This window comes from Lynx rufus, unplaced genomic scaffold (assembly GCF_022079265.1).
Source record: "Lynx rufus isolate CCGP_SWC_20201006 ecotype Redwood Valley unplaced genomic scaffold, mLynRuf1.p SCAF_12, whole genome shotgun sequence".
In the NCBI taxonomy this organism is placed as follows: Eukaryota; Metazoa; Chordata; class Mammalia; order Carnivora; family Felidae; genus Lynx; species Lynx rufus.
In genome coordinates, this window is record NW_025814826.1 from 29,491,203 (window position 1) to 29,517,292 (window position 26,090).

The 26,090-nt window shown below is 33.1% G+C and overlaps 1 protein-coding gene across 1 annotated transcript in view; it reads left to right on the plus strand.

Moving 5' to 3' along the window:
• Positions 1-26,090, plus strand: part of ZC2HC1A (zinc finger C2HC-type containing 1A) — a 42,133-nt gene that overhangs the window by 15,555 nt on the left and 488 nt on the right. The window contains exons 5-8 of the mRNA XM_047073862.1: positions 473-621; positions 8,136-8,235; positions 8,865-8,964; positions 21,557-21,664. Of these exons, the coding sequence (XP_046929818.1) occupies positions 473-621; positions 8,136-8,235; positions 8,865-8,964; positions 21,557-21,664 (457 nt within the window). The remainder of the gene's footprint in view (positions 1-472; positions 622-8,135; positions 8,236-8,864; positions 8,965-21,556; positions 21,665-26,090) is intronic.

Sequence of the window (26,090 nt, forward strand, 5' to 3'; positions counted from 1 at the left end):
CCAACAGTTTTACTCTAATTAAAATGAAAAATTTTAACAGATGAGCTCAAATTTTAAATTTTATTTTAATGTAATATGTTATTACTGCTTAATAATTTAGTCTCCAGTATAAAAATATGTATATATTGTGGAAACATATGATATATTATAAAGACAAAGAAGAAATCCTATTTTTCCTCTACTTATTCATTCTTTTGTACTAAGGATTTATGTTTTGGGTTTTGTTCCCCTCAAATAAGATTCTAAGCTGGGAGAAAATCAGAATTTACCATATGCTAGCAGACTTTTTTCTTAAATGTCTTTACCAAGTTTAGTGGTCAGGTTGGGTGGTTATAAGGAAATAACAAGTTTTGTGTATCAAATATTATTGCTTTTGTTACACGTATTGAATTACTGTCCACAAAAAACTTATAATTCCTTATGTTTCACTTTAAGAATTATGTTATTATTTTGTTTCTTTTTTCTGTTTTAGATTATATTCAGTGTCCATATTGCCAAAGGAGGTTTAATGAAAATGCAGCTGATAGACATATTAATTTCTGTAAAGAACAGGCAGCACGTATTAGTAACAAAGGCAAATTTTCTACTGATACCAAAGGAAAGGCAACTTCTCGGACACAGGTGAAATGTTCAATTATTTCTACAAATGAGAAAATGACTCAGTTTTACAGTTTTTTGCATATGCTTTACAGAACATTTGGCTATAATTTTCTCACCTGCTAAAATGTTTTATTACTGTTCAGGGACTTAGTAAGAAATTTGAGTGTTTAATTGATAACAAGTAATTAAAAGTATTAATTTTAAATGGACTTGAGCTTATAGAGATTTGAAAATACACAGGTTGATAAAGGTATTAGGAAAAAGTAAGAAAACTAGTTAAAAGGTAGGTGAAGGAGATTCAGAGGAACCTAGTGGGGTTAGAAGAGTGAGAAAATGGCAGTAAAAATACACATTTGAAAATTATGTGAGTACTGAATGTTTCCATGTTATATGTGACCATACACATGAGAGAGTGAAATCCTGGGGTCAAGACCAACTGCTATTTCTGAACTTTCAGGCAAGTACATAAGAGCCTTTTTTCTTCGTCTGTGAAGTAATCTACCTGATTTTTGTGAGAAGCAAATGAAATGGTGTATGTGAAAGCACCTCTAGAGCCATAAACCATGAAAGGATTTTGTTATATGAAATTTGTACAGCACTGTTGTTTTTCATTAAGCATATTATGACACAAAAACTTTGATAATGTCATACTTTTAAGCAAACTTCATTTTTCACAAAGCTTTTATATACAGTTTATTTATTTTTTACTATATCTTTATGCCTAAAAACATGAGCATTTGGTTTGGAACTGAAAAGTCTATTAATTAATTTTGAACCATTTCACTTACTTTTCTCAGTATCACTGGCAAGAAAGTAGAAAGCACATCAGCTATTAATAATCACAAAAATATCAGTAACCCTTTTTATACCCTATCCAAATGCTGCTTCTATTTAAATATATAAACTACTCCTACATTTATTTAAATCTTCCTCTAAGATTTCTCTTGGGGCACCTGGGTGGCTCAGTTGGTTGGGCATTCGACTCTTGATCATGGCTTGAGTCTTGGTCTTAGGGTCATGAGTTCAAGCTCCATGTTGGGCTCTGCTCTGGGCATAGAGCCTACTTGAGGGAAAATAAATACAAGATTCTCTCAAAATGTACTATAATTTCTAAAAATTATTTGTTTTCTTTTCAGAATATCACATTTGTCTTCCTAGTTTATATGTGAACATAGGTAGCTCTCCTCTAATATGTATGTAAAATATCAGTCTATTTTCTTGCCCTTCTTTTCCCTTTCAAATTTCTCCTTCCATCTGCTACCCTCACAGTTCTTCCTATGCAGTTCCGATTCACAGCCTAGAAAACAGATCTTTTATTTTCACTTTTATCTTCTCCCTGCTAGTACTGTAAATCTAATAGGCAGTAAATAATCATGAAATTCATTTTGTTTGTTACTTAGGAATAAAATATGGGATTAAAGGATGCCATTACAATGGGGAACCTTCTTGAGAAAAATCCATATTGAAGTTCTGTTAATATTATTGAGAATAGAACATTTCATTATTATTATCATTGTGAGGAAAGAACAGTGAAGAAAACTCATTTTGAAGAATTTCCAAAACAGATGTCAAACAACATTTATCTTTGACTTAAGACAGTTAAGATCATTAATATGATTTTTTTTCTTTAGTCATAATAATCAGTAAAGGAAATAGAATAGAATGTGTGTGTTCCAACAACTTGGAGGCAATGATTATAAGTGTAAAATCCAGGTAGCTGATAGTTCTCACTTAAAGTGTATCAATTCTGATTCTATGCCCAGTCCTATATAGTCATTTCAGTGTAAGTCCATATTTTCTCATCTTTATTTATTCAAGAAATTTTTATTGAGTACCCTCTCTGAATTAGACACTTTACCAAGTACCTGGTCTACATTAGTAAACTAAATAGAATACTTTTCCTAAAGATGCTTAAAATGAATCCCTGTCATATTTAGTAACTATAATCTGGCCCAATTACGGCCCACTTTTTGACCCAGCTCTGATCAAAATAATGATAAAAATACAATGAAGATCTATTTCTAATAGGTAAAAACAATCTTTTCGTTTAATTTTCCATCATTCTTCTTCATTAGGAATTTTAGCAAATTCTAGCAAATTCATGACATTTTACATATTTATTTATGTATTTATAGTGTTTATTTTTGAGAGAGAGGCAGAGCGTGAGCAGGGGAGGGGAGGGAGCAGAGAGAGAGAGAGAGAGAGAGAGGGAGACTCAGCATCTGAAGCAGACTCCAGGCTCTGAGCTGTCAGCACAGAACCTGATGCGGGGCTCTAACTCACAAACCATGAGATGCTTAACTGACTGAGCCACCTAGGTGCCTGATCAGGCACTGTGCCTGATCTTTCCCACCCTCCATAATCCAAACCTTCCATCCATCTCAACCGATTTAGTTCCCTACATGCTGTAAAATCTACCCTGATTTGGGTAGATTGGTTTCCCTCACATTTGCATCTATAGAATGGGGATAATATGTACCTACCTCATAACAGTTATCAAGAGCATTCAATGCAATAATGCCTATAGGTGTAATTTCTTCTTTTACTCATAGTTTATCCAAATGGGAGTCATTAACTTCCAGATCTTGGTGTTCCTCTAGATGTTTATTGCTAGTTTGTTGTTGTTGTCGTTGTTGTTATTGTTTTTTACTTAATTCTTTTATGGTCTGAGAACATACTTGGTGAGATTTTCATCTTATTGAGATTTGTTTTATTGCCTAGCATATGGTCTTTTTGGTGAATATTTCTACAGTCTTCAACTGTGATTGTGACTTTTTCAGTATTACTAATTTGCCAGTTTTTGGTTCAAGTATTTCGAATCTGGCAGCTTCAAACTGTCGGTTGAAGTATTTAGGCATTTACACTCAATATAATTATTGATGTTTGTGGTGAATAGTCCATGTTGCTGTCTGTTTTCTATTTTTGTCTTTTTAAAAGTATTTTTTAAAGTTTATTTATTTATTTGGCAAGAGAGAGAGAGTGCCAGCAGGGGAGGGACAGAAAGAGAGCAGGGGGAGAGAGAATCCCAAGCAAGCTCCATGCCATCAGTTCAAAGCCTGGTGCAAGGCTCAGACCCACAAAGTGTGAGATCATTACCTGAGCCAAAACCGAGTCAGATGCTTAACCCACAGAGCCACCCAGGTGCCCCCCCCCCCCCTTACAAATTTTTCTGGTACTTCTTCCTTGCCTCTTTTGTCTTAGTGAAAGACATTTTATTTTCCCTATTGGTTTTTAAGCTATAAATCATCATATTTTTTTAAAATGGTTACTCTGGGAATAACAAAATGCATCTTTAACTTATCCATATCTGTGGATATTTCCATATATCTCTTACCAGTCTTAATTTATTGTTATATATATGTAACTCTATAGCCTTATAAACCGATGGATATTCCTGATATGTGCTGTATTACAGTGTTCTACTTACACCTTTAAAAGTCATCTGTCTTTTAAAGAAATTAGGAGAATAAAGTAAATATATAGTCATTTATATACGTATACACACATGAATATTTATGCACACACGCATATACTTTTTTTCTTCTGCTGCCGCCTCATATACATATTGTATTTAACTTACATACTACTTACTCATATATTATCATTTTCAGATTTCTTCTTGTAATCTCAGTCACCATATAATGTCATTTTCTTTCAACCTGAAGAAGCTTCTTGAGCCTTCCAAGAGTGCAGATATACTAGAAGGGAATTTTCTGGTTTTGGATATCTGAAAAAATGCCCGATTTTGCCTTCATTTCTTTGTTGAGATTCTCTGTGCGTTCATTCACTATTACCATATTTTCCTTTAATTCTTGTGTATGTATTCCTTTACTTTTTGAACGTATTTGTAAGTAAATGTTTTGAAGGTCTTTTTAACTTCTAAATCTAATACACCTGTGCCCATTTAGGTCCATTTTTGTTGACTGTTTTTGCCAAATAAATATGGGTCATGCTTTTGTCTTTCCTTTTCCCTTTTCTTTCATTGCCGCCCCCTTTCTCTTCCCTGTTCCTTTCCCTTTCCTGCAGTTAAACCTAGAATACACAGTTACCAGTTTTCTAGAATTACTTTTGGATGGTTTCCAGTTTCTTAGCATCTTATTTTTTTAAGATACTTTTTAAAAAATTATTATCTATAGGAGAGTTAAACATATGTTTTACGCCCCCACCATTGACTTTGTAACCTGTTATTATATTTTTAATTTGATTGTTTGATTTGTATTTGATTATTTTTCTAATTTCCTATGTTATTTTGATTATTTCCAATTCCCTCTCTGTATTTCAGAGTTGTCTTTTATTTAAGTGTAGTAAACATAATTGTTTTCTATTATGTATATAATTGTGATATCATTTGATTTTTATGGATATGTTCTTGCTTTTTTTCATTTATGATTTCTTATATCATTATGTACATAATTATTATTGATCATTTGGTGCTTATTGCCCTTAAAAAATTATTCATGAGAATTATTCATGTGAAGAGCCTTTTTATTTGTTTTTTCCAGGTATCTAAGAGTACTGCCACTGTGAAGGCACTTTTAAATTATTGGCTTTAGTTTGCCTGACCACCTAGTAATGCAGATTTATACAGCAAATCCATGTGATGGCCAGACTTGTTATAATCTCAAATGGTGTTGGCCTACCACTTTATTTTTTTCTTTCTGTCATTCTGTGCTTATAAAGTGTTTTTTTTATACTTTCCTGAGCATTTTTACTTTTTAGTTGAGAGGTCAATCCAAATAGTGCCTTCTACTATGTTATTAAAAACGAATGCCCTCTATGTTCTTTAAGCTCTTTCCAATTTCAAGAAAAAGTCTTTGTAAACATAAGTATTTCACTAAGGAAATTTATTAGATTTGTGACCATATAAAAACACATGAAATAATAAACTAACAAATGCATATTTAATGAATGAGAAAAATATGTATTACATATAACTATAGGGGCGCCTGGGTGGCTCAGTCGGTTGGGCGGCCAACTTCAGCTCAGGTCATGATCTCGTGGTCCGTGAGTTTGGGCCCCGCGTCGGGCTCTGTGCTGACAGCTCAGAGCCTGGAGCCTGTTTCGGATTCTGTGTCTCCCTCTCTCTGACCCTCCCCCATTCATGCTCTGTCTCTCTCTGTCTCAAAAATAAATAAACGTTAAAAAAAATTTAAAAAAAAATATATAACTATAAAAATAATGTGATTTTGGTTTTTTTTTTTGTTTTGTTTTTCTGATGACTGAAATGGATTTGTATAAAATGGTTGATAGCTAGAGTCATCCCGAAAACCTTTATTATACCAGTAGAATTTCAGCTAGCTGTAGAACAAAGGAAATACAGCTCAGTAAGGAAGGAGTCGGATTATCTAGGTCAGGAGAACAGCAAGTTACTGAGAGGCAGGTGAATATGGTTTAAACGTGCAGAGTAGTATGAGGATTCAGTAAAGAAACAAACCTGACTAGTTCTGGTCAAAAGTAAAAGGAAATATAGGAGATAGATGAGATTAGTCTACATTCTGGATATCTCAGGAAACCTTGACAAAAAAATTGGGTAAAACAATAGGAGGCCTAATATAGAGAGGGGAAAAACAGAACACCTTTTGAAATAAATTTATTTTCTAGTTGTACACCATTAAGTTAATTTCTAATATGTGCATAAAAATATTTACTCCTCAGTATGTAATGGTACCAGAGCTCTTCCCACCCGTGCCCAGCCTACAGATTTGACTTCTCTGTATGTAATATGCTGTACCAGTTCCCTTTGTCTATGCTAATTGTTTTGTTATTTTTTTGGTAGCTCACAGAATATGAGTGGCTCACCAGTCCTGTTTCTTAATCCAGTTTTACTGAGCCTATTTTTAGTAGACATGCCTCATATTTTAACAGGTCTTTGTTAGGGCTTGTTTTCCATATTGTTAGCTTTAAAATCTTTCCTAATACCTTCATTGGTATTTTAGTGGGAGAGACCGATACTAATCAGATGCCCTTTTAAATACCGGAAACACCTCTTGGGTTTTGAGAGAAACCGTATCTTTATATGGCTTATCTCCAAAGGATCCTAGTCATTTGTTCATTTGAAAGTTATTGAAGGTTTTCTAAGTGTCAAGTGCTTAAAAAAGTTTAATCTCTTGCATAGTAGTGCCAGAGGTGCATGGAATGTGTGTGTGGGGGGAGGGGGGAGAGAGACCCTTTCATCAAGATTTATTTTCATTAAAAGGTCACATACTAAATTTTGATGGGTGTAATGTTTGACTTTAAAATTTATGTTTAGCAATTTTTAGTAGTAGTGCTTCTTAACTTTCATACTGATTATTGGTTATAAAATATGATTTGATTTTTGAAAATTAGGTTTAAAACCAGTTTTCACATGAAGTCCTAAGCAGTCTAAATATGCGTTGGGCTAAATCTCAAGTATAGTAAGCACTTTATAGTTGAAGGGCTAGAACTGAATGGCATGAGTCTTAATTCCTGTTCTGTGATTATGTTGGAGTGTTACTGTGGGAAAGTTCATTTCATTATATTGGAGCAGGTGATCAACAAGATACTTTATTTTTATTTTTATTTTATTTTGTTTTTAATTTTTTTTAATGTTTTATTCATTTTCTGAGAGAGAGAGCAGGGAAGGGGCAGAGAGAGAGAGGGAGACACAGAATCCAAAGCAGGCTCCACGGCCTAAAATTAATGATATCTCTCTAGAGAGTGGAGAAAAAATAAATACTCTATCTTTTCTCAACCTATATTCTATTCATCTAACATCTGGTGAGGATAGTGAAGCCAAAATTAGCTCTTTCTCTTTGCATTCAGGAAATCCATAAGGCAGCTATTGTTAAAACTTATCCAAACTTGGGGCGCCTGGGTGGCGCAGTCGGTTAAGCGTCCGACTTCAGCCAGGTCACGATCTCGCGGTCCGTGAGTTCGAGCCCCGCGTCAGGCTCTGGGCTGATGGCTCAGAGCCTGGAGCCCGTTTCCGATTCTGTGTCTCCCTCTCTCTCTGCCCCTCCCCCGTTCATGCTCTGTCTCTCTCTGTCCCAAAAATAAATAAACGTTGAAAAAAAAAAAAATTTTAAAAAAAAACTTATCCAAACTTATTTGTAATCTTATGAATTATCAGTAGAAAATATGGCTGGATTATGTATGTGAAATATAAAACCATGCTCAGGAATATGTAAAAATTTTGACTTTTAAATCTGCACTACTAAGTGAGCATCATTGGGTGTTTCTTTTTCTATTAATATTTGTTTGGCATTTAAAATCTTAACATTGAAGAAATTTTTTCCATTGACCTTTTTTTCCCCTGTGAACTGAGTAAAGCTGTTCTTAGTTTATTTTAGCAGTGCAATATCTGAGCCAAACTTTTAGTATACTAGTTTTGAGAGCGAATGTATTTTGGGAAACCTCTCTCTGAGATGATGTATTTTAATCTATACTCTTTCAATTTGAGTAATTCAGTACCTAATAAAAAATTGCTCATTTCAGGGTATGGGAGCTTTTGAAATGCTAGTTTACAATCCATAATCAAAAAGTGATGTTGATAAAATATTTTTTCATTATTTTAGTATAAGCCGCCTGCACTTAAAAAGTCAAATTCTCCTGGAACTGCACCATCAGGATCTTCACGATTACCACAACCAAGTGGCACTAGCAAAACTGTTGTAGGTAATGAGCTCCATAAAATAATTTGACTTTTTTTTGGGGTGGAGAGTAGAGATGGAAATTAAGAGAGTGTTCTGTTTTGGATTATTAAAATAGATTTATAATTTGGAACAGATGTGGAGGATAAATAATTCTTTGTGGGTAAAAATAATTTTCAATAACTTCTACTTAGGATATTTTATAGTGCTTTTTTCCCCACCTTAAATGTCTGTCCTTGATATTTTTACTGATACATAACCTGTCAGAGTCAACCTGTCTGATCAACCAAGTTCTTTTCTTGATTCTTTAACCACAGCATTTTCCACTCATTTCTATATGTACTGCTCTAAACTTGACAGTTGTCCTAATAGACACGTTTAATGGTTTGAAGAAGATATTGATTAACTGAAGTGTACCTTTATTTATACATAAATTGTAATAAAGGAATATGGAAATTTTAAACGAAGGATGTTATATGTTGTTCTCTGGAAATTTCATTAAAAAAAAACATTTTCTTAGTTGATAACTTGTTTTGATTTATTGCCACAAAGATTCATCGTGACTAAAGCATCGTTTTCCTTGTCAGATTCTCTGTTTTATGTGATTTTTCTCTTTCAGTCTGTTGTTAAAACTAACACCTTTTTTATTATAAGGTGTGCCTTCAGGTAAAGCGTCCTCAGTTAGCAGCTCTTTGGGAAGCAAACTTCAGACCTTATCTCCCTCCCATAAAGGGATAGCAGCTCCTCATGTAGGGTAAGTCAGTTTCAATTTAATTGATTAGTGATACGTGTGTGTGTGGATATATATATATACATGTATACATATGTGTATGTATATGTGTACGTGTGTGTGTATGTATGTATGTATGTAAGTGATGCCAAAGTTTTATGTTTAGATAATTGGCCTTTTTATTAACCTTGATTTTCTTTCTAAATTTCATTTGTCTTTTAATATATTGCTGTTCAGGGGCACATACACTACTGTTCAGTGTCTAAATTAGGATTACCATTTTGCAAAAAAATCTAGTAGCATGTATCAAGAGCCCAAAACACATTCATATATTCAGTTGAATAATTTTACTTCTGGGAATCTAGTCTAAGGAAATCATTTGAAATACAGAAGATTTTTGTAATAACCATTTTTTATTAAAAATTATGTATCAGGCACTGTGCTAGACATTTTTCACATATTTTTATTAAAACCACCCCACCATCATAGGATGAGGGGATCGGAGAAGCAAAGTAATTTGCTTGAAGCCACACAGCTATTAAGAGTTGGAAGCAGGATACCAATTGGAGTCTCTTTGGCTGTAAACATTAGTTTCTTTTCATGTGGTTTTATTACAACGTAAAAAAATAAAATCAAACCACCTAAGTTTCTAGCTTTTGTTTGAATAGAAAATTATGAAAATCTACACAGGGATATTATACCACCGTAAACTGTATATAAATTTTAAGGAGATGATTCTATTATTATAGGAGAGGAATGTAGGATATAAACTCCATGTATACTGTGATAGAAGCTATAAAAATGCATGTAGACAAAATATGCTGAAATATTAACAGTGGATGATTATTTTCTATTTAGTAGACTTGTTAAATACTTTTTATCTTTCTACAGTCTTATATACATGGGTTTTAAGAAAGTAGTATAATTAAGCTTTCCACAATTATTTTACGTTAATGTGGGAAAATTTTGTAACACCACAGATTTTAAACATCCTCCTATCTCAGTAGAAACTCTTTTTCTCTCTCATTTTGATAAATCAGAAAATTAAGGGTTACCACGTGATCATTAGAATGAGAGCTTATGGGGCAGCTGGGTGGCTCAGTTCGTGAATTCTCCGACTTTGGCTCAGGTCATGATCTCACGGTTCGTGAGTTCGATCCCCACGTTGAGCTCTGTGCTGACAGCTCAGAGCCTGGAGCCTGCTTCACATTCTGTGTCTTTCTCTCTGCCCCTGCCTGCCTCGCTCACATTCTGTTTCCCTCTCTCTCTCTCAAAAATAAATAAACATTAAAAAATTTCAAAAAAAAATAAGAATGAGAGCTTATGTCTATACAGATACTAATAAAGTTGATTTAGGAAATATAACACACATATTTTCAGATATGGGTTATCATTTTTGTTTTTAATGTAGGAAATATATAGAGAGTTATCTATAAAGTAAGAGTAACTATCTCCCTCCAACTCCCTAATTTGGACTACATAGAAAGCACAAAATCTAAATTAAGTTAATGTAAGTATCATTGTAGAAAAAGAAAAAGTCAGCTAACAAGATCTGATTAGTTACATGTTTTTTTTTCTTTTTATTGTGCTTCCATAAAGAAGACACAGGCTATCCTTAAGAAAGAGGTTATCAGTAGAACAGGTGGTTAAAAAGTAGGAAGTTTGGTTGTAAAAAACGATTTTATGATATTTTTTTAGTTTCTCTATTGAATTGACTCAGATAATTTTTAATTAAAGTGAAGACAGTAATATATGCATTTTAACTTTTACAAAGCTTTTTTTTACCATATCACAGAACTGCCTTCCATGTTGTGTTATAGTTTCATTTACAGTTGTTCATGAATTAAAAGCTCATATTTTTTTAGTGCCTTTCCTCTCCTACTAGTAATTTTATCTGTTGGCAATATTAAGTTGTCCTGACACCCTACCCTGTATTCTTAATAGGGCATGTTAAACTGGCAGGTGTAATGAAAAGGGGCACTGACTTTGGATTAGAAAGTTAGGCTTCTAGATCCTACTTTGCCACTGAATGGCCATATAACTTGGTGCATATCTCCTCTGTCTCACTCAATGATCTAAGAAACTCTGATCAACATTTATATAATCCTGAGGAGAAAATTTGTTTTTACTAACAATTAGCAAAGACTTTGAGCACAGTAATTTTATAAATTATGCACTGCTTACAATGCCATGAAGATTTAAAATTTCTGGTTGTCTCACATGGTATTAAACTGTCAAACATAACTGTGTAAATGTCAATTGTCCATTTTATATATAGTCCTTACATGTTAGAAGAATGTTTCCAACTACTGCCAGAGAGCTTTGGTGTTTCCTTGTGGCCAGTATGTTACCATATTAACTGGAACGTTACTATATTACTATATTAAGTAAAACCATTCATTGCTACCTATTTAGTGTCAGAGTTCATTTTTTTTTTGAATTATTGAGTGTATTGTTATTTATTGATTATGTTGATTTATACTTTTCCTTTGCTAGATCGTAAGCTCTCTGGCCAAAGCTCATGTGTTTGTCTGTCTTGCTTACAAATGTAGCTATAAAATGTAGTTTAATGCCTGGCATAGAGACACATAATAAATTTTTGGTGAATGAATGAAACAAAAAATGAAATAATAAATTAAATCCCTTATTTGTTAACCTATTGGCACAGCATAGAACCATGGTCCTGATAGTGGTAGGATATTACTTGAAGTTTGTATGGCAATCATTATTTCCATTGACAAAGATGATTCAGGATTGAGTAAAGATAGAATTAAGACATTCGGTTAGCTACAATGTTCAAGAAATTGAGCACCTTCTGAGGTTAATGAAACAATCATTTCCGTAGCTTGGGATTGTTTAAATAATGCCTTGTGTATATAATCTTGATTGCTACCAGCTTTAATCATGTATAACAGTGATGTGTCATATTTAGTGGATATTGGACTCATACTACAGAAAAATTTTATCTTGGAAAAATTCTCATATACTTGGTAATTAACTTCCAGATAATCTGTGGGTCAGCTGATTTTATCAGATTTTTTTTAAAGCCAAAACTATTCTCAATGGAAAAATGTTCCTTTATTGAAAAGATGATTATCTTTAATCCCAGGAAATTTTAGAAGTATGATGAAATGCAAAGCTTTTAAATAAATACTGCCACATTTGAATTGTGTCACAGAATGTACAGTCATGCCTTGAGGTTTGTGCTTTCATAATGGCTAATTACCAGCTTAAGTGGATATTTTAGCCAATAATTTTCAATAGGTAAAATACTAAATATCAAAGACTTAACTTCTTTTCAGTTACTATCAAAAACAGACATTTACTTTGGAGATAGGCTGTTATACATGTAGTGAAACTAGAGCAATGGAATGCATTTAAGGAGCATTTTTTAATAAATTGAATTTGGTTTCCTTTACTTTAATTATATTGATAAAAGTAAGAAACCGATATCTAAATTTTAAGTACATTTTTGTAGAAGTGGAAATAGGCCTTTCTCATAAGCCAGAGTTTTGATATGTGTGAATTGATTTTGTGTGGAACACTGTAAATTTTTATGAATTTCATTGTCATTTATTACTGATCTAGAAATGCCTTAAAAAACCAGAATTGCAGAGTTTGGCTTCTTATATGGGCAACAGTGATTGAGGCTATTGGTTTAGGGAAACTAACTTTGCCCTGTATATAGGATTTGATGAGTTTAGGGTCAAAAATAGAAGTATAACACACTTAAAAACTTGGAATGCCTCAGAACATCATAACTTTGGGAGTCTACACAGACACAAAATACAAACCGGTAATTTTTCCCAATATTCTTTAAGAAGTCACCTTTTTATTATACCTACTCTGCTTGCTATAGTGTTAAAAGACTGAGTGTTTTACATATTTCCTGAGTAATTTGCTCTCATGGTATCAACAATAAACAAGGACCTTCTCAAGGTTAATATTTATTTCAAATTAAAACCTATTTCAGTAGGTTGATATCATTGCCAAATATTTCTTAAGATGGGAATTCATACTCAGCTATGAATATTATGAAAAATTGCAAAAGTATTATTCCTTTTTAGGTACACTCCTTATATTGTGGCAGTTGTATGCAACTACAGATAGTAATTTTAAATTAAAAAGTCCTGGTCAAAATTACAGTTTAGTATCTATAGAAATGTATTATTAGCTTGGCAAAAAGTAATGTATACTTGTCTGGGATTATAAGTAATGTAGTGATACCCATCGTAACCCTTATATATATGGTAAAACTTTAAAAATCATCACTGAGATCTGGTTTTCATTTACATTTTCAAAATCTTAAAATACTGGCATCCTCTCATATATGGAGTTTTTATATTTTAGATCAGGTAGTCTTCTTGAACTATGGCCTGAGAGCCAAATCTTGCCCACAACTGTTTTATTGGAACATGGCCATACCATGTATTATGTATTGTATTGTCTGTGGCTACTTTCATGCTACAGTAGTGCAGATAGTATTTGTGACAAAGCATAGCCCATAAGGCCTAGAATACTTACTGGTTGGCCCTTCATAGGAAAAGTTTGCCATTCTGTATTTTAGAATAAGTAAATTATCATAGTGATTAGACATTTATAATTTGAAAGTATGGATTTTAAGGATTCTTTATTCCCAAAGTTAGAACTTTTTTTTTTTTTTCGGTTGTGTGGAATATCTGGAAACTTTGACCATTGATTAGAGGTCCATGGAACCAAAGGATTTTTTAACTTTTACTAACCCAGCACATTTGTGTGCTTGTATTGAAAGAACAGTGAGAAATTGAAAATATACTTTCATGTTGACTCTGATGAAATCTAAGTGCCAATTTAAGGGCATATCCTTGAATTTCATATGGGATTGAAACCGTATGTTATGTGTATCAGGTTGCTTATTATGCACTAGATGTATGCTATGTGTGTGCGCTTAGTTGACTTTAAAATATCATCTTCTGTTTTCCTTAGCAGTAGCAAGACTATTTCTACTGCTGAATGGATTAGTTTATTTCTGCCTTAATTTCTTTTAGCCCTTGGGTATATAATTGACATCACCAGTTGGAACCTTTAAAAGAAAAATAGCATACAAGCACTCTAAAAACATTGATACTGATAGTTCCATAATGGATTAGTATCAGATTGAAATTATATTGCTCAAACTTTGTGAATAATCTAAAAATACCTAATAGATAATTTACTTTCCCCAGATTTATTCTCAAAGTAACCCCGGGTGTATAAATTCAGTGTTAACATCAATAAAGGTGAATTTTTTTCATAGCTTTGAACATCTAATGCCCCTGAGAACAAAACATTAAATAGACACAGGCTTCCAGGTTCCTAAACTCATTTTATTTGCTTCCTTAAGTCAGTTGCTGATGATTTGCACAACCAAGAAAGATAAAGAGAAGAAACTTCAACCAAAGAGCAATCTGCTGGGGTGAACCCTTTAAATTCCTTTTGAAAACATGTTACTACTTTTGCAAAGATTTTAATTTATTTCCAAATATCCCTTCATCTTGTTGCTGCTTTGACTTATCTTTAGTGCTGTTGGAGGTTGAAAAACAGAATGAAGGGATTTGATATAAAAAGAAATGTGAGTAGAGAAGTGTTCATGCTCAGTAAAATAAATACGCAGATGGTACACGAGAAATCATCTGCTATATCTTATGATCTGGGTTAGTTTAGGGAAAGATTTAACTATTTGAAAGGTCTTCTTTCATAAACTAATAATTTTTAAATTTACATAATAGCCTCAATGTCGATTTTTTTTTAAAGGTTTATTTATATTTAGTGAGAGGGAGAGAGAGAATCCCAAGCAGGCTCGATGTTGTCAGCACAGAGCCCGGCACTGGCCTTAACTCATGAACCATGAGGTCATGACCTGAAGCAAACTCAAGAGTCAGATGCTTAACCAACTGAGCGACCCAGGTGCCCCCCCAGTGTTGATTATTATTGCATGGCCAAAAAATATATGTAATCGAGATTTTATATATAAAAATATATTTAATATATAAAGTTTACATATAAATAAATTTATAAAAATACTATAGTTTATAAAGTAAGTACATTATATATAAATTTTTATGTGTGGTATATATATAATCTTGATTACATTATGGGGATTTATAAATTTTGTTTTTGTTTGCTTATACCTTGATAACATAGCATAACAATAGCAAGTTATACAAGAGCATAAGTTTAAGTGAACTGAGTTTAGGAATAACATTTGCTGGGGCACCTGGGTGGCTCAGTTGGATAAGTGTCCAACTCTTGATTTTGACAGATTCAACTCTTGAATCTGACAGTTCATAGGATCAAGCCCCGTGTCAGGCTTTGCACTGACAGTGCAGAGTGTGCTTGGGATTTTCTCCCTCCCTCTCTCTCTGCCTCTCCCCTGTGTTCTCTTTCTTTCTCTCTCTCTCTCTCTCTCCCAAAATAAATAAATAAACTTAAAAATAAGAATTGCATTTACTGACATTCAGCTAAAGTAATATTTGAATTGTGTCTGTGTGTGTATATGTATATACATAAACATATACATAGGTAGATAGGTCAACTGAGTTAAAATTTATGACACAGGTATATGGGCTACGAAACAAATCCTTATTTGGAAACTGACATTCAATTAGATTTTCAAAATCTGAAAATGCTGGTTAATTCTCATATACGAAAAATATATAATACTCACATTAGATAATTACCTTTAGATTTTATTAGATTTTATACATCTCCTTTATCAAATTGAACTTTGTTGTGTCATATGTCAGATTTGAATAGTTCTTACCCTATTAGAAAAATTTGTTTTAAAAATGTAGTTTAAAATTTTCTAAATCTTAATTTCAGTAATTTCTGAGAAAGAAAATAAGATCTTTCATTCTTTATTCCGAAGACACAGATATCTTTTGTAAAATAACCACTATTTGTAACACTAAAGGTTTGATAATTGTTAAGCAATTCAAAGAAAAATCTGATTTTTACTAAGTTTTTACTGACATTTACTAAATAGTAAAATTAATAATCTTTTACAGATGAAACCTAATTTTAATTTCAAACATTTTAGAAATTATGTAAAATATATATATTTAATGAAGGTATTTTTTAAGAAGTTTTTTGAGTATAGTTGACACATAGTGTCACATTAGTTTCAGGTGTACAACATAGCGATTCAACTTCTCTGTATGTTATGCTGTGCTCACCACAGATGTAGCTACCATCTGTCACCATTCAACACAATATTGACTATATTCCTGAAGCTGTGCCTTTTGTTCTTGTGACTTATTCATTCCATAACTGGAAGCCTGTATCTCCTGCTCCCCTTCACCCATTTGCCCTTTTTCCCACCTCCAACCCCCCTGGCAACCATCAGTTCTTCTCTGTATTTATAGACTTGATTCTGCTCTTTGTGTGTTTATTCATTTGATTTTTAGATTCCACATATGAGTAAAATCATATGGTATTTGTCTTTCTTAGTGTGACTTACTTCATTTAGCATAGTGCACTCTAGGTCCATCTGTGTTGTCTCAAATGGTGCAGGCTTATCCTTTTTATGGCTAGGTAATATTCCTATGTGCACGTGTGTGTGTGTGTGTGTGTGTGTGTGTATCCCACATCTTATTGAAGGCATTTTTTAAAAAACTTTAGAGTGTTTTAAATATTGTGATGTAAACACCTAATATAAGCACCACCACCTGCAAAGCATTAATACCAACTTTCACAGCGAAATATCTGCTATGTATAGGATACTGAAAAAACATTAAAATGTATAAAATGTGTCCCTCTATAGAGACCCTTATAATCAAGAGCAATGAACGGATTCTTTTTAGACACTAAATTCTGCACAAACAAGATCAGTTTTGTTTCATTTACCGGGATATCCCCAGAATGTAGCATAGTGCCTGATACATAGTAGGTGCTCAGGATTTGTAGAGTCAGTGAGTAAATGGAAGATTAAGTGGAGTAAACAAGCATCTCTTAAAAAGAGTATCCTTTTTAAGTTAATGAGCATTGATGTATTATTCAGTAGTCACTTTCCTATTTTAATTTTTCCTGGTCCCTACCATGAATGGATATTGGTTGGTGATAGTATGTAGGATTTAATTATTTGGTTGATGTAAAACAATGACATTTCAACAAACCTGCAGTCTTCCATCTGGAGGAAAAACTTCAGATGACATGGCCACTTAACATTTCTACATGTGATATTTCAGAATTGCCATCCATTTTTTTTCCCCACTATATTATGCTTTACCTTTCTCTGTATAAATTTTAGAAATAATCATTCTTTGTTAGAAAGTCAGGGGTAAAGATATATATAATTTATTTGATTCCTTTATATTTGGAATTTTAAAATGCAGAGGAAATTATAAAATAATAAAGAAGAAAAAACAACTTACTATGAAATCAGGAAACGTGGAAATTAGATTATTTGTGAACTCCATAAGAACAAACATCAAATCAGTCTTATTTACCAGAATAATAACTTTTCTAGCTCTACAAGTTTTATTTGAAATGGCCATTGTCCTTCTTAACTTGCTTTATTGATTCCATTGCCCTGCTATATAAAAATGTGGCATTTTTTGGATGTTCCTCAAAATTGGCAGGGTGTCTGCCTCGTCAGAATTTCATATCTAGTAGTAGACTTTGTATGAACTGAGGATTCTTTTTGATAGTCCTTACCCTGGCAGTCTGATAATTTAGAGCTTGGTGGGTAGATTTCTGATGAATAAGAATAATGTTAAAAATATTTTCTTAATATAAAGAAACAAACAGTAGCAATCTCCTTATGGGTACACCTTTATATATTTTAATAGTAAGATGGACAAGTTAGGCCCTCCACTTCGAACTGGAAGACATGTGCAAAGGTTGTATGACAGTGATACAAAATCAGACAGTGCCATCAAAAGACATGAGTTATTACCCATTTACAAGTAAGTATTTGTAACTCAGTTTGGTTAATCTTTTTCAGATATTTCCTTAAAGGCTTTATGTAATTGAATATTATAAACTTATACATTCCTATACTTAAAAAATCTTTCTTTAATCATTTGTAAGCCTAGAAGTGCTAAATAATCTTCTAGGATTTAAAACACTGATGTTAGATGAGCATTTCTGTTGTTCTACATAAAGCTGGTTTTAGCATACATTTGTTTACATTAAATTTTAACTTTTAGAGGATTGAAATAGCCACCTTCAATAATTGTTATTTTTATGAAGCTTTCTTTTAGAAGCAATATTTTTAAAAAGAAGAGAATAGGGGATATTATGCCCTACATAATGTGTAATATTCCTGTATTATTTTTTAGTTAGATAATGAATTATTATAAAAAGGCAGAAAAAAGATTTTAGAAAACATTTGGTCCAGGAATTCTCATCCTTTTGGTTACATGGTTACAAATAACACATGAAACTGGGAAAGGATAAGACACTGCCAGGTACACTCCCCTCTCTATACTGGCCTAGAAAGCGGAGAAGAGTGGCAAGTGCTGATGGCAGTCATCTTGGAACTCTTCCACATAAGTCTTCAGGGTTTTCTAGTTTGGGCTCCAACTCCCAAGTCTAGCCCTCTCATTTTAAAATGATGAAATCAGAATCTGATAAATTACTTATTAAAGTTGAAATGTGTATTATTCATCAGAATTCACTTACTTAACTTTTAAACCGATGCCTGCTACAGCATTCTCTTACCATGTATGAAAAGTAAGAATAAATTTAACTAAATGTAAAATAAAGTAAAATAAAGATGGGAGAAGTCTTTGAGATATTAGCAGCAACCATGTGTTCTTTTTAAGTAGTTAGTGATCAATCCTAGACGGAAGAATTTGTGCCCTGAGCCATTTTCTTAGTACTCCTGTTGCTCTCTATTTGCTCTGAAGTGTATCTCAAAGAAACAGTGACTGGTGGCAAGGTAGAGTAAGTGTAATTCCAAAATTAAACTTTCTTTATTACTGTGTGACCTAGGTCAAGCAGATTACAGATACAGAATAAGGGTAGCACTTTTCAAACTCTGGCCAGGAGCAAAAGTGTGCTGACCATGTGGGACTGGGGCAGCATGTTTTAAGTACTGATCAAGACTGTTTTTCCCAATCTCCTAAGAATGGTTCTTGATACTCAGATTCCACCTCTTAGAAGATGTTACTAAAAGTACATGATTGATATTTCATAATGATGATTCTTGTTGATAATCTAATTTTTCTCTAATTTTAAAACAATTTTCTAATTATTTGAATAACTTCATTGATATGGTGAGGTTATATGTGTATATCTATAGGTGTGTTTGTATTATCTGTGCATCTCATGTACATAATATAAGAGGGTGATAGGATTTCTAGCAAGACTTTGTTTTAGAGCCAAAAAAAAAAAAAAAGTGTCCTTCCTATTTCTCTTCTGACTCTCACTGGAGGAATTGCCATTGTTTGACAATTAGTTTTTAGAGATTGAATTCCCAAAAAGATACTGTAGCAGTTCTGCAACATCCCTGGAGGGGCTGGCTATATAAGAGTATATATACCTCATCGCTAGACTGTCAGTCGCCATTTGAAGGGTCCAGGGTAACCCATTCATACACCAAGGTGATTCTTGTCAAAGTTTAGAAATTATTTATTTTTTTTATAGTTTACTTATTTTGAGAGAGAGTGAGAGCAGGGTAGGGGCAGAGAGAGAAGGAGAGAGAGAGAATCCCAAGCAGGCTCCACACTGGCAGCGCAGAGTTGATGCAGGGCTCCAACTCACGAACTGCGAGATCATGACCTGAGCTGAAACCGAGAGATAGACCCTTAGCTGACTGAACCACCCAGGCGTCCCAAAGTTTAGAAATAACTTAAAGTAACTACTGAAAGCAGCCTCTTTTTGAATGACAGCATTGCATATTGATATAAGAAATGTAACAACCCATCTAAATTCAAGTTCAAATACTGTGGCCATGTTATAGCTTTGCAGCTTACTTAATTTCTCTGAGTATGAGTTTATTCAGCTTTAAGATGGGAATAATAATATCTTCTGAGATTTCTGTGAAGATTAAACAAAGTAAAGTATGTATAGTACCTGCCATCATATTTGGCATTTGAAAAACAGTAGATGTTGTTATTACCTATGTCTATTTTGGAGGTAGCTATTTCAGAGACTGTCTCCAACTTTGCTCGCTAAGGAGGAAGAATTTCAGCCATTGTTTAAGAACTTACCATCTAAAGGAATTTTTAAATGTATTCTGCTTGTTCATGTGACACAACATTGGATATCTCTGAAAAGAGTTGACTAAATCTCTAAAGAGGGAGAAGGAACTAGCTCTTTAACATCTGTTTGGCAACACATTTGAATGTCACCTTGGTGAAGTTACTTAACCACTCTTTGCCTTAGTTGCCTCATTTCTAAAGTAGAGTTATTAATACTGTTTACTTCATTGGATTATTATGAGGATTAAGTAAGCTTATATATGAAGGCAATTAGAAATATAACTATACCAAATGTGGTAAGCACCATTTTGTAAATGTTAACTAGTAGTAGTAGTAACAATAGCCATAGTAGTAATAAAATAGTATTATCATCATCGTCAACTATTCTGAATGTTTATATAAATTGCAGCTGGCATATCATAACTTCTATAAGAAAACTGATGATAGTTAATTTTAGAAATGGGGAACTTAGACTCACGTTGCCTGCTACTGCCACATTAGTCAGTAGCAATTTGGGTTTGAATCCGGGTTCATCAGAATCCCAAATCTTGTACTTTTACCACTGTATTGTTATTCAACCGTCTAAGCTTTCTTTGATTCCTGAAATTTCATAAAGGGAATTCAGTGATGATCCAACCAGAACTCGTCTACTGATACCAGATAGTCCAGGCTGTGTAGTTGACTAGATTAAATCTTAAAAGGGGGAAATTATATTAACCCATTTATTTTAGTTGCTATTTCCAAGAGTAGGCTTTCATTTATTGAAAATTATTAAATATTTATTGGCTAATATTTGGCTAATACTGGCTAATATTTCTTTTTTTTTTAATGTTTATTTATTTTTGAGACAGAGACAGAGCATGAGTAGGGGAGGGGCAGAGAGCGAGAGAGACACAGAATCTGAAGCAGGCTCCAGGCTCCGAGCTGTCAGCCTGATGCGGAGCTTGAACTCACAAACTGTGAGATCATGACCTGAGCCGAAGTCAGATGCTTAACCGACTAAGCCACCCAGGCGCCCTCTTTCTTGTTGTTTTTTTAACCACATCTCATAATGTGTAACATATTATTTAACAGGTATTCATAGGCATTTAACAAATATCTCTATTTTGAAGGAACTATAGATTTAAACTTTTAAAATCCTGAAGCCCTTCAGAATTATTAACTTTAAATTTCACGTAACATATATTATATATATATATATATATATATATATATATATGTATAGTTGATTTTATATGCCATCAGGATACTGTTAGTAAATGCAAAGTGCTTTGGATTATCCTTAGCTTTAACTATTGTTTTCAGATTTAAAATAATTACTCGTATTTTAATCTTTTGAATTCACCTCTCTACAGCTTCAAATTATTTTTCTAATCATGCAAATAAGCAATATGAGAAATAAATGGTTACTATTTTTTATGTTTTCATTATGTCATCTCTTTCTCTCTTAGAACTAACATCAAACCTCGAAATTCCACACCACCTAGTTTGGCACGAAATCCTGCTTCAGGTGTGCTTACAAACAAAAGAAAAACATATACTGAGAGCTACATAGCCAGGTATGTTTAGCTCTGAGATTGTAAGAACTAAAATAAAAATGAATATATGTAGTTTTTTAAGGACCATATACAAAAATATGTATCAGACTGTTAATAGAAAATCTAATTTTCCTTTACTGTTAATGATTTAGTTTGGTTTTTAAGCTGTACACTAAAGAAATAATTTGGGCATAAATAATAGTTTCCTATACCTTGTAGTTATTAATGTTGTAAATGCTCAAAGTAATCTGTTCAGTTTCACTGGATTCATTGGTATTTTATATCTTAATTTTAAGTGCAACGTAGTTCTTTTTACCTCAACAAATTGAGTCATAGACCCTTTATACCACTGGTATTGTAATTTTCAGCAGCATTTTAATACATTTAAATTCCCCTACTGAGGTTGTGAATATCCATGTACTTCCCTTTCTTATCTGTCACAATATTTGTACAACTTTGACATTCACTCCGTGTTTAAGCATATAATGAAATCCTTCCAGTTACAGCTAGTATATATATGTGTGTGTGTGTGTGTGTGTATCAATCACAAGTATTCCAGAAAGCTTTAAGGCAATATACAGAGATACATGTTGAGATACAATATTATATAAAAATGTGTGTGTGTGTGTGTGTGTGTGTGTGTGTATTCCAACTATTCCAGAAAGCTTTAAGGCTATATACAGAGATACACGTTGAGATACAGTATTGTATAAAAATGAAAGAATAGGAAAAGGAAAAATGAGAATTAAAAGATAAAGCAAAAAAAGGAATGAAGTTAGTCCACAGCCTAGCCCTTGGCCATAAATTGGGTCCAAACTTTGTAGCAGCCAGAGTACAGGAGAAGAGAAGAGTAGTTACATGATTGATGTTATATTTAAAAATCAAAAATTATTTCTCTTTGAAAGCACTAGTCTCAAGGCCTCAGAAATCTGCCTGTGAATTCTTATAAAAGAGGAACTGAGTAATTTAATGGATAACTTTTTTTTCCAGTTTTATTGAGAAGTAATTGCCATACATCACTGGATAAGTTTAAGGCAGACAGCATGATGGTTTTGTTTTACATATATTCTGAAACGATTACCATATATTCGGTTAACATCCATCTTCTTAACACAGATAGAAGGAAAAAAGCAAAAAAAAAAAAAAAAAGATTTCACCTTGTGTTGAGAACTTTTAGGATTTACTCGCTTAGAAACATTCCTATCTGTCACACTGTTTGATGTAGTCATCATGTTGTACATTACATCCCTAGTACCTATTTATCTTACAACTAGAAGTTTATACCTTTTGACCACCTTCCTCTAATTTATCCTCCCCATCCAATGGATAACTTCTTAATTAACATCTCCACTGTAAATACGGTAATAAATTTCATAGGGTGTTTTAAGATGCCCTCAATGCAGGCCTATAACATGAATTCACCAAAAATTGTTGTGATATATATTTGTTATGTATAGGTATATATGTTGTCCGCTTTTGTTATAAGTATATAACATACACAGTTATCCATTATTTAGATTTAATGCAGGGTTAGATTTTCAAGTATCTAAATCCTAGCTGTCAATCTTGGTTGTTACCCTTCAGAACAAAGCACCTGTGGAACTTTCTGAAAATGAACAGGTCCACATCCCTCCCAGAGAGTTTGAATTCTTTGGTTTGGATTTTTAAAGTTTTAAGAGTGATGTTTAGGCATAACATGGAATGAGAGCAATAGATGAATAGGTGAATTACTACCTTTCCAGCTACATTCTTTAATAAACATTGTTTGTCTCAGCTGAGGTTTTGATGCATGTTAAGTATTAAAGAAGTGAACTTAATGTTTCTTGGATTCCTGACATGTGGCTGTAGTATGTTGTTGTGTAAGTATAGGGCCATTCTGAGTGTAGAATTTACATTCTCTTATAAAGTAGAAAGCTTAATAAATACATGCGCTTGAATAAAAAGATCATTTAATCTTTCTAAAGAGGTAGACAAAAGAAGTGTCAACAATCAGGGGTAAAAATCCATTAAAAATGAGTTTGGGTTCTTTTTTTGGTTTTCTTTTCTTTCTTTTTAAATGGTTGATATGTGATAGGAAACCCTGAACCTTGTTCACTTGACTTACTACCCTACCCAGATGGAGTAATTACAACCATAATAGATGAAGAAATCTCATAGATATCTTTTCCTGCAAGTTTGAGAGACTACATTTTCTGGATGGTTCTTCCACCCAAAATACCTAGAAATAACTACACAAAATGGAACAAATATCCTTTTGAATGTATAGCTTAGCTCTCAGAAAGGTAAAGGAAACCTCCACAGGTAAATAAACAAAGGAAACTAGAGGTCAAATGGGTAAATTAACCCTGACACTGCACTTACATTTGAGGCTTTACTGATCTTCCTGTTGAAAGGCTTGGGTTTTAATGTCATTGTGGGAGAAAGGAGTTGGTTTGTTGGACTTGTACAAAGTGGAGCTTTAGAAACTCAACTTTGCCTTCCCCTCTCCTCATGCCTCTTCTCTAAGCCAGGACTCTTGAAATGCTCATCCGGAGGCACAGCTAGATGTAGTCACATGGTAATATATGACATTTGGCATTGGGATTACTGACAGGAAATAGGGAATGATAGCAAGAAGTGTCAGGTGTGTCTCTTTCCTGGAAATCCTTGCCCCCATCCTGGAGCTGGTCTTTGACCGTCCAAGTGACAGCTTGGGTGTGAAAGAACAAGATCTTATATATGTGTGTTGGATCAGTTTAATAGGAAATTCTGTGTCCCCCAAAGGGAATGAGTTTCTCACATAACAGTCCATGGACATAGCTTTCAGTTTGTCCCGAGGGATGTCTGGTTTCAGTGGACAGCGTATAAGCTCTATGGCCTGGAAGCACAGCTGGCATTCCACCTTTTTAAAGGTTTTCATTAAAGAAGGCTGGGAAGCTATCCCAGTGTCAGATGTGTCCACAGAAACAAGGAGTTCACCTTAGGCTACATTATAGGTTATATTAAAATAGAAATGATTATAGCTGACATTCTTGTGGCATTTCTGTTTTTAAAGAAAATTCTTACATGTCACCATTAAAGAGGGAGACTGATACAGAATTCTGTTAAATACATTTTATTGATATAATGACATTCCCTTTTATTCCTAATTTTCTAAGTGTTTTTTTAATCAAGAATAAGTGGTGAGTGTTATTGAATATCATATATGTACATATAACTAATATTTTTAAATCCTTTAGTCTGTTTATGTGATAAATTGTATTAATATATTTCCTAATGTTAAATCAGTCCTATGTTCTGAAATAAATCTAAAGTGTCCTAGGAGGGCACCTTTTGGGATGAGCACTGGGTGTTGTATGGAAACCAATTTGTCAATAAATTTCATATATATAAAAAAAAATAATAAAAAAAAAAATAAAGTGTCCTGAATTGCATGTTTGTAAATTGCATTTGCTGAAATTCTTGAAGATATTTACATGTATTTCCAAGTTAACAGGTAAAATTTATTTTAATTTTATATTATCTTATTAGTTTGAGTTTCAAACAACCTTTGAAAAGAAATTGCAGAATATTGTTTTTCACCTCCCTCTTTTGGAAAAGTTTAGTAGAATTTACCATGTAAAACTGTCCTGAATCCATTATGTGTGTGTGTACCTACGTGATAAGGAGGGGTAGTCTGTTAATTACTATTTCATTCGTAATTTAATGATTATGTTTGTTTAGTGCTAGTTTATTTGAAATCAGTTTTCATAAGTACATTTTTCTAGGAAATTTTTCATTTCATCTGAGTTTCAAATTGCTAGCATAGAATTGTTCTAATAATTTTAAATCTCTGTTATATCTGTAGTTACATCCCTCTTTTATTCTGAATATTGTTTGTTCCTTTTTTGTTGATCATTCTTGAGAGAAGTTTTCTTTGGCATTTTAAACAGACCAAATATTTTGCTTTCTTTATCTTTGTCATGTATTACTCATTCACTTACTCGTTAAAAAAATATTTACTGAGAGATGAGTTTATGTCCAGTACTTCTCTTGATCCTAGCCTAGAGCAATAATAAAACAGATAAAAATCCCTGCACTCAGGGAGCTTACAATCTTATGGAGAAGACATAACATAAATAACATATACTGCATGTCAGATGGACAACAGTTAAAGCAAAGGGGGACACAGAGTTCAAGGTGACAGTGAGAGTGTCCAGAGCCATGAGGGTTGCAGTACAGGGGATAAAGGATGAAAGAATTTGAGTGTGTTAGTGTAACTAAATTAGAGCAAAGGACCTAATGATAATGATGAGAATTTTAAAAGATACTATGGATACAGTGAAAATAGCATAATAGATTGGGAGAAATTATGTATTTAGTTTTATAATATATGTTATATGTACATATTTATTATGATGTATATTTGGAGGCAAGACCTCCACCTTTCCTCAGGGCAGAGTTCCAGTTTTCTCTGTAGAGATGGTTT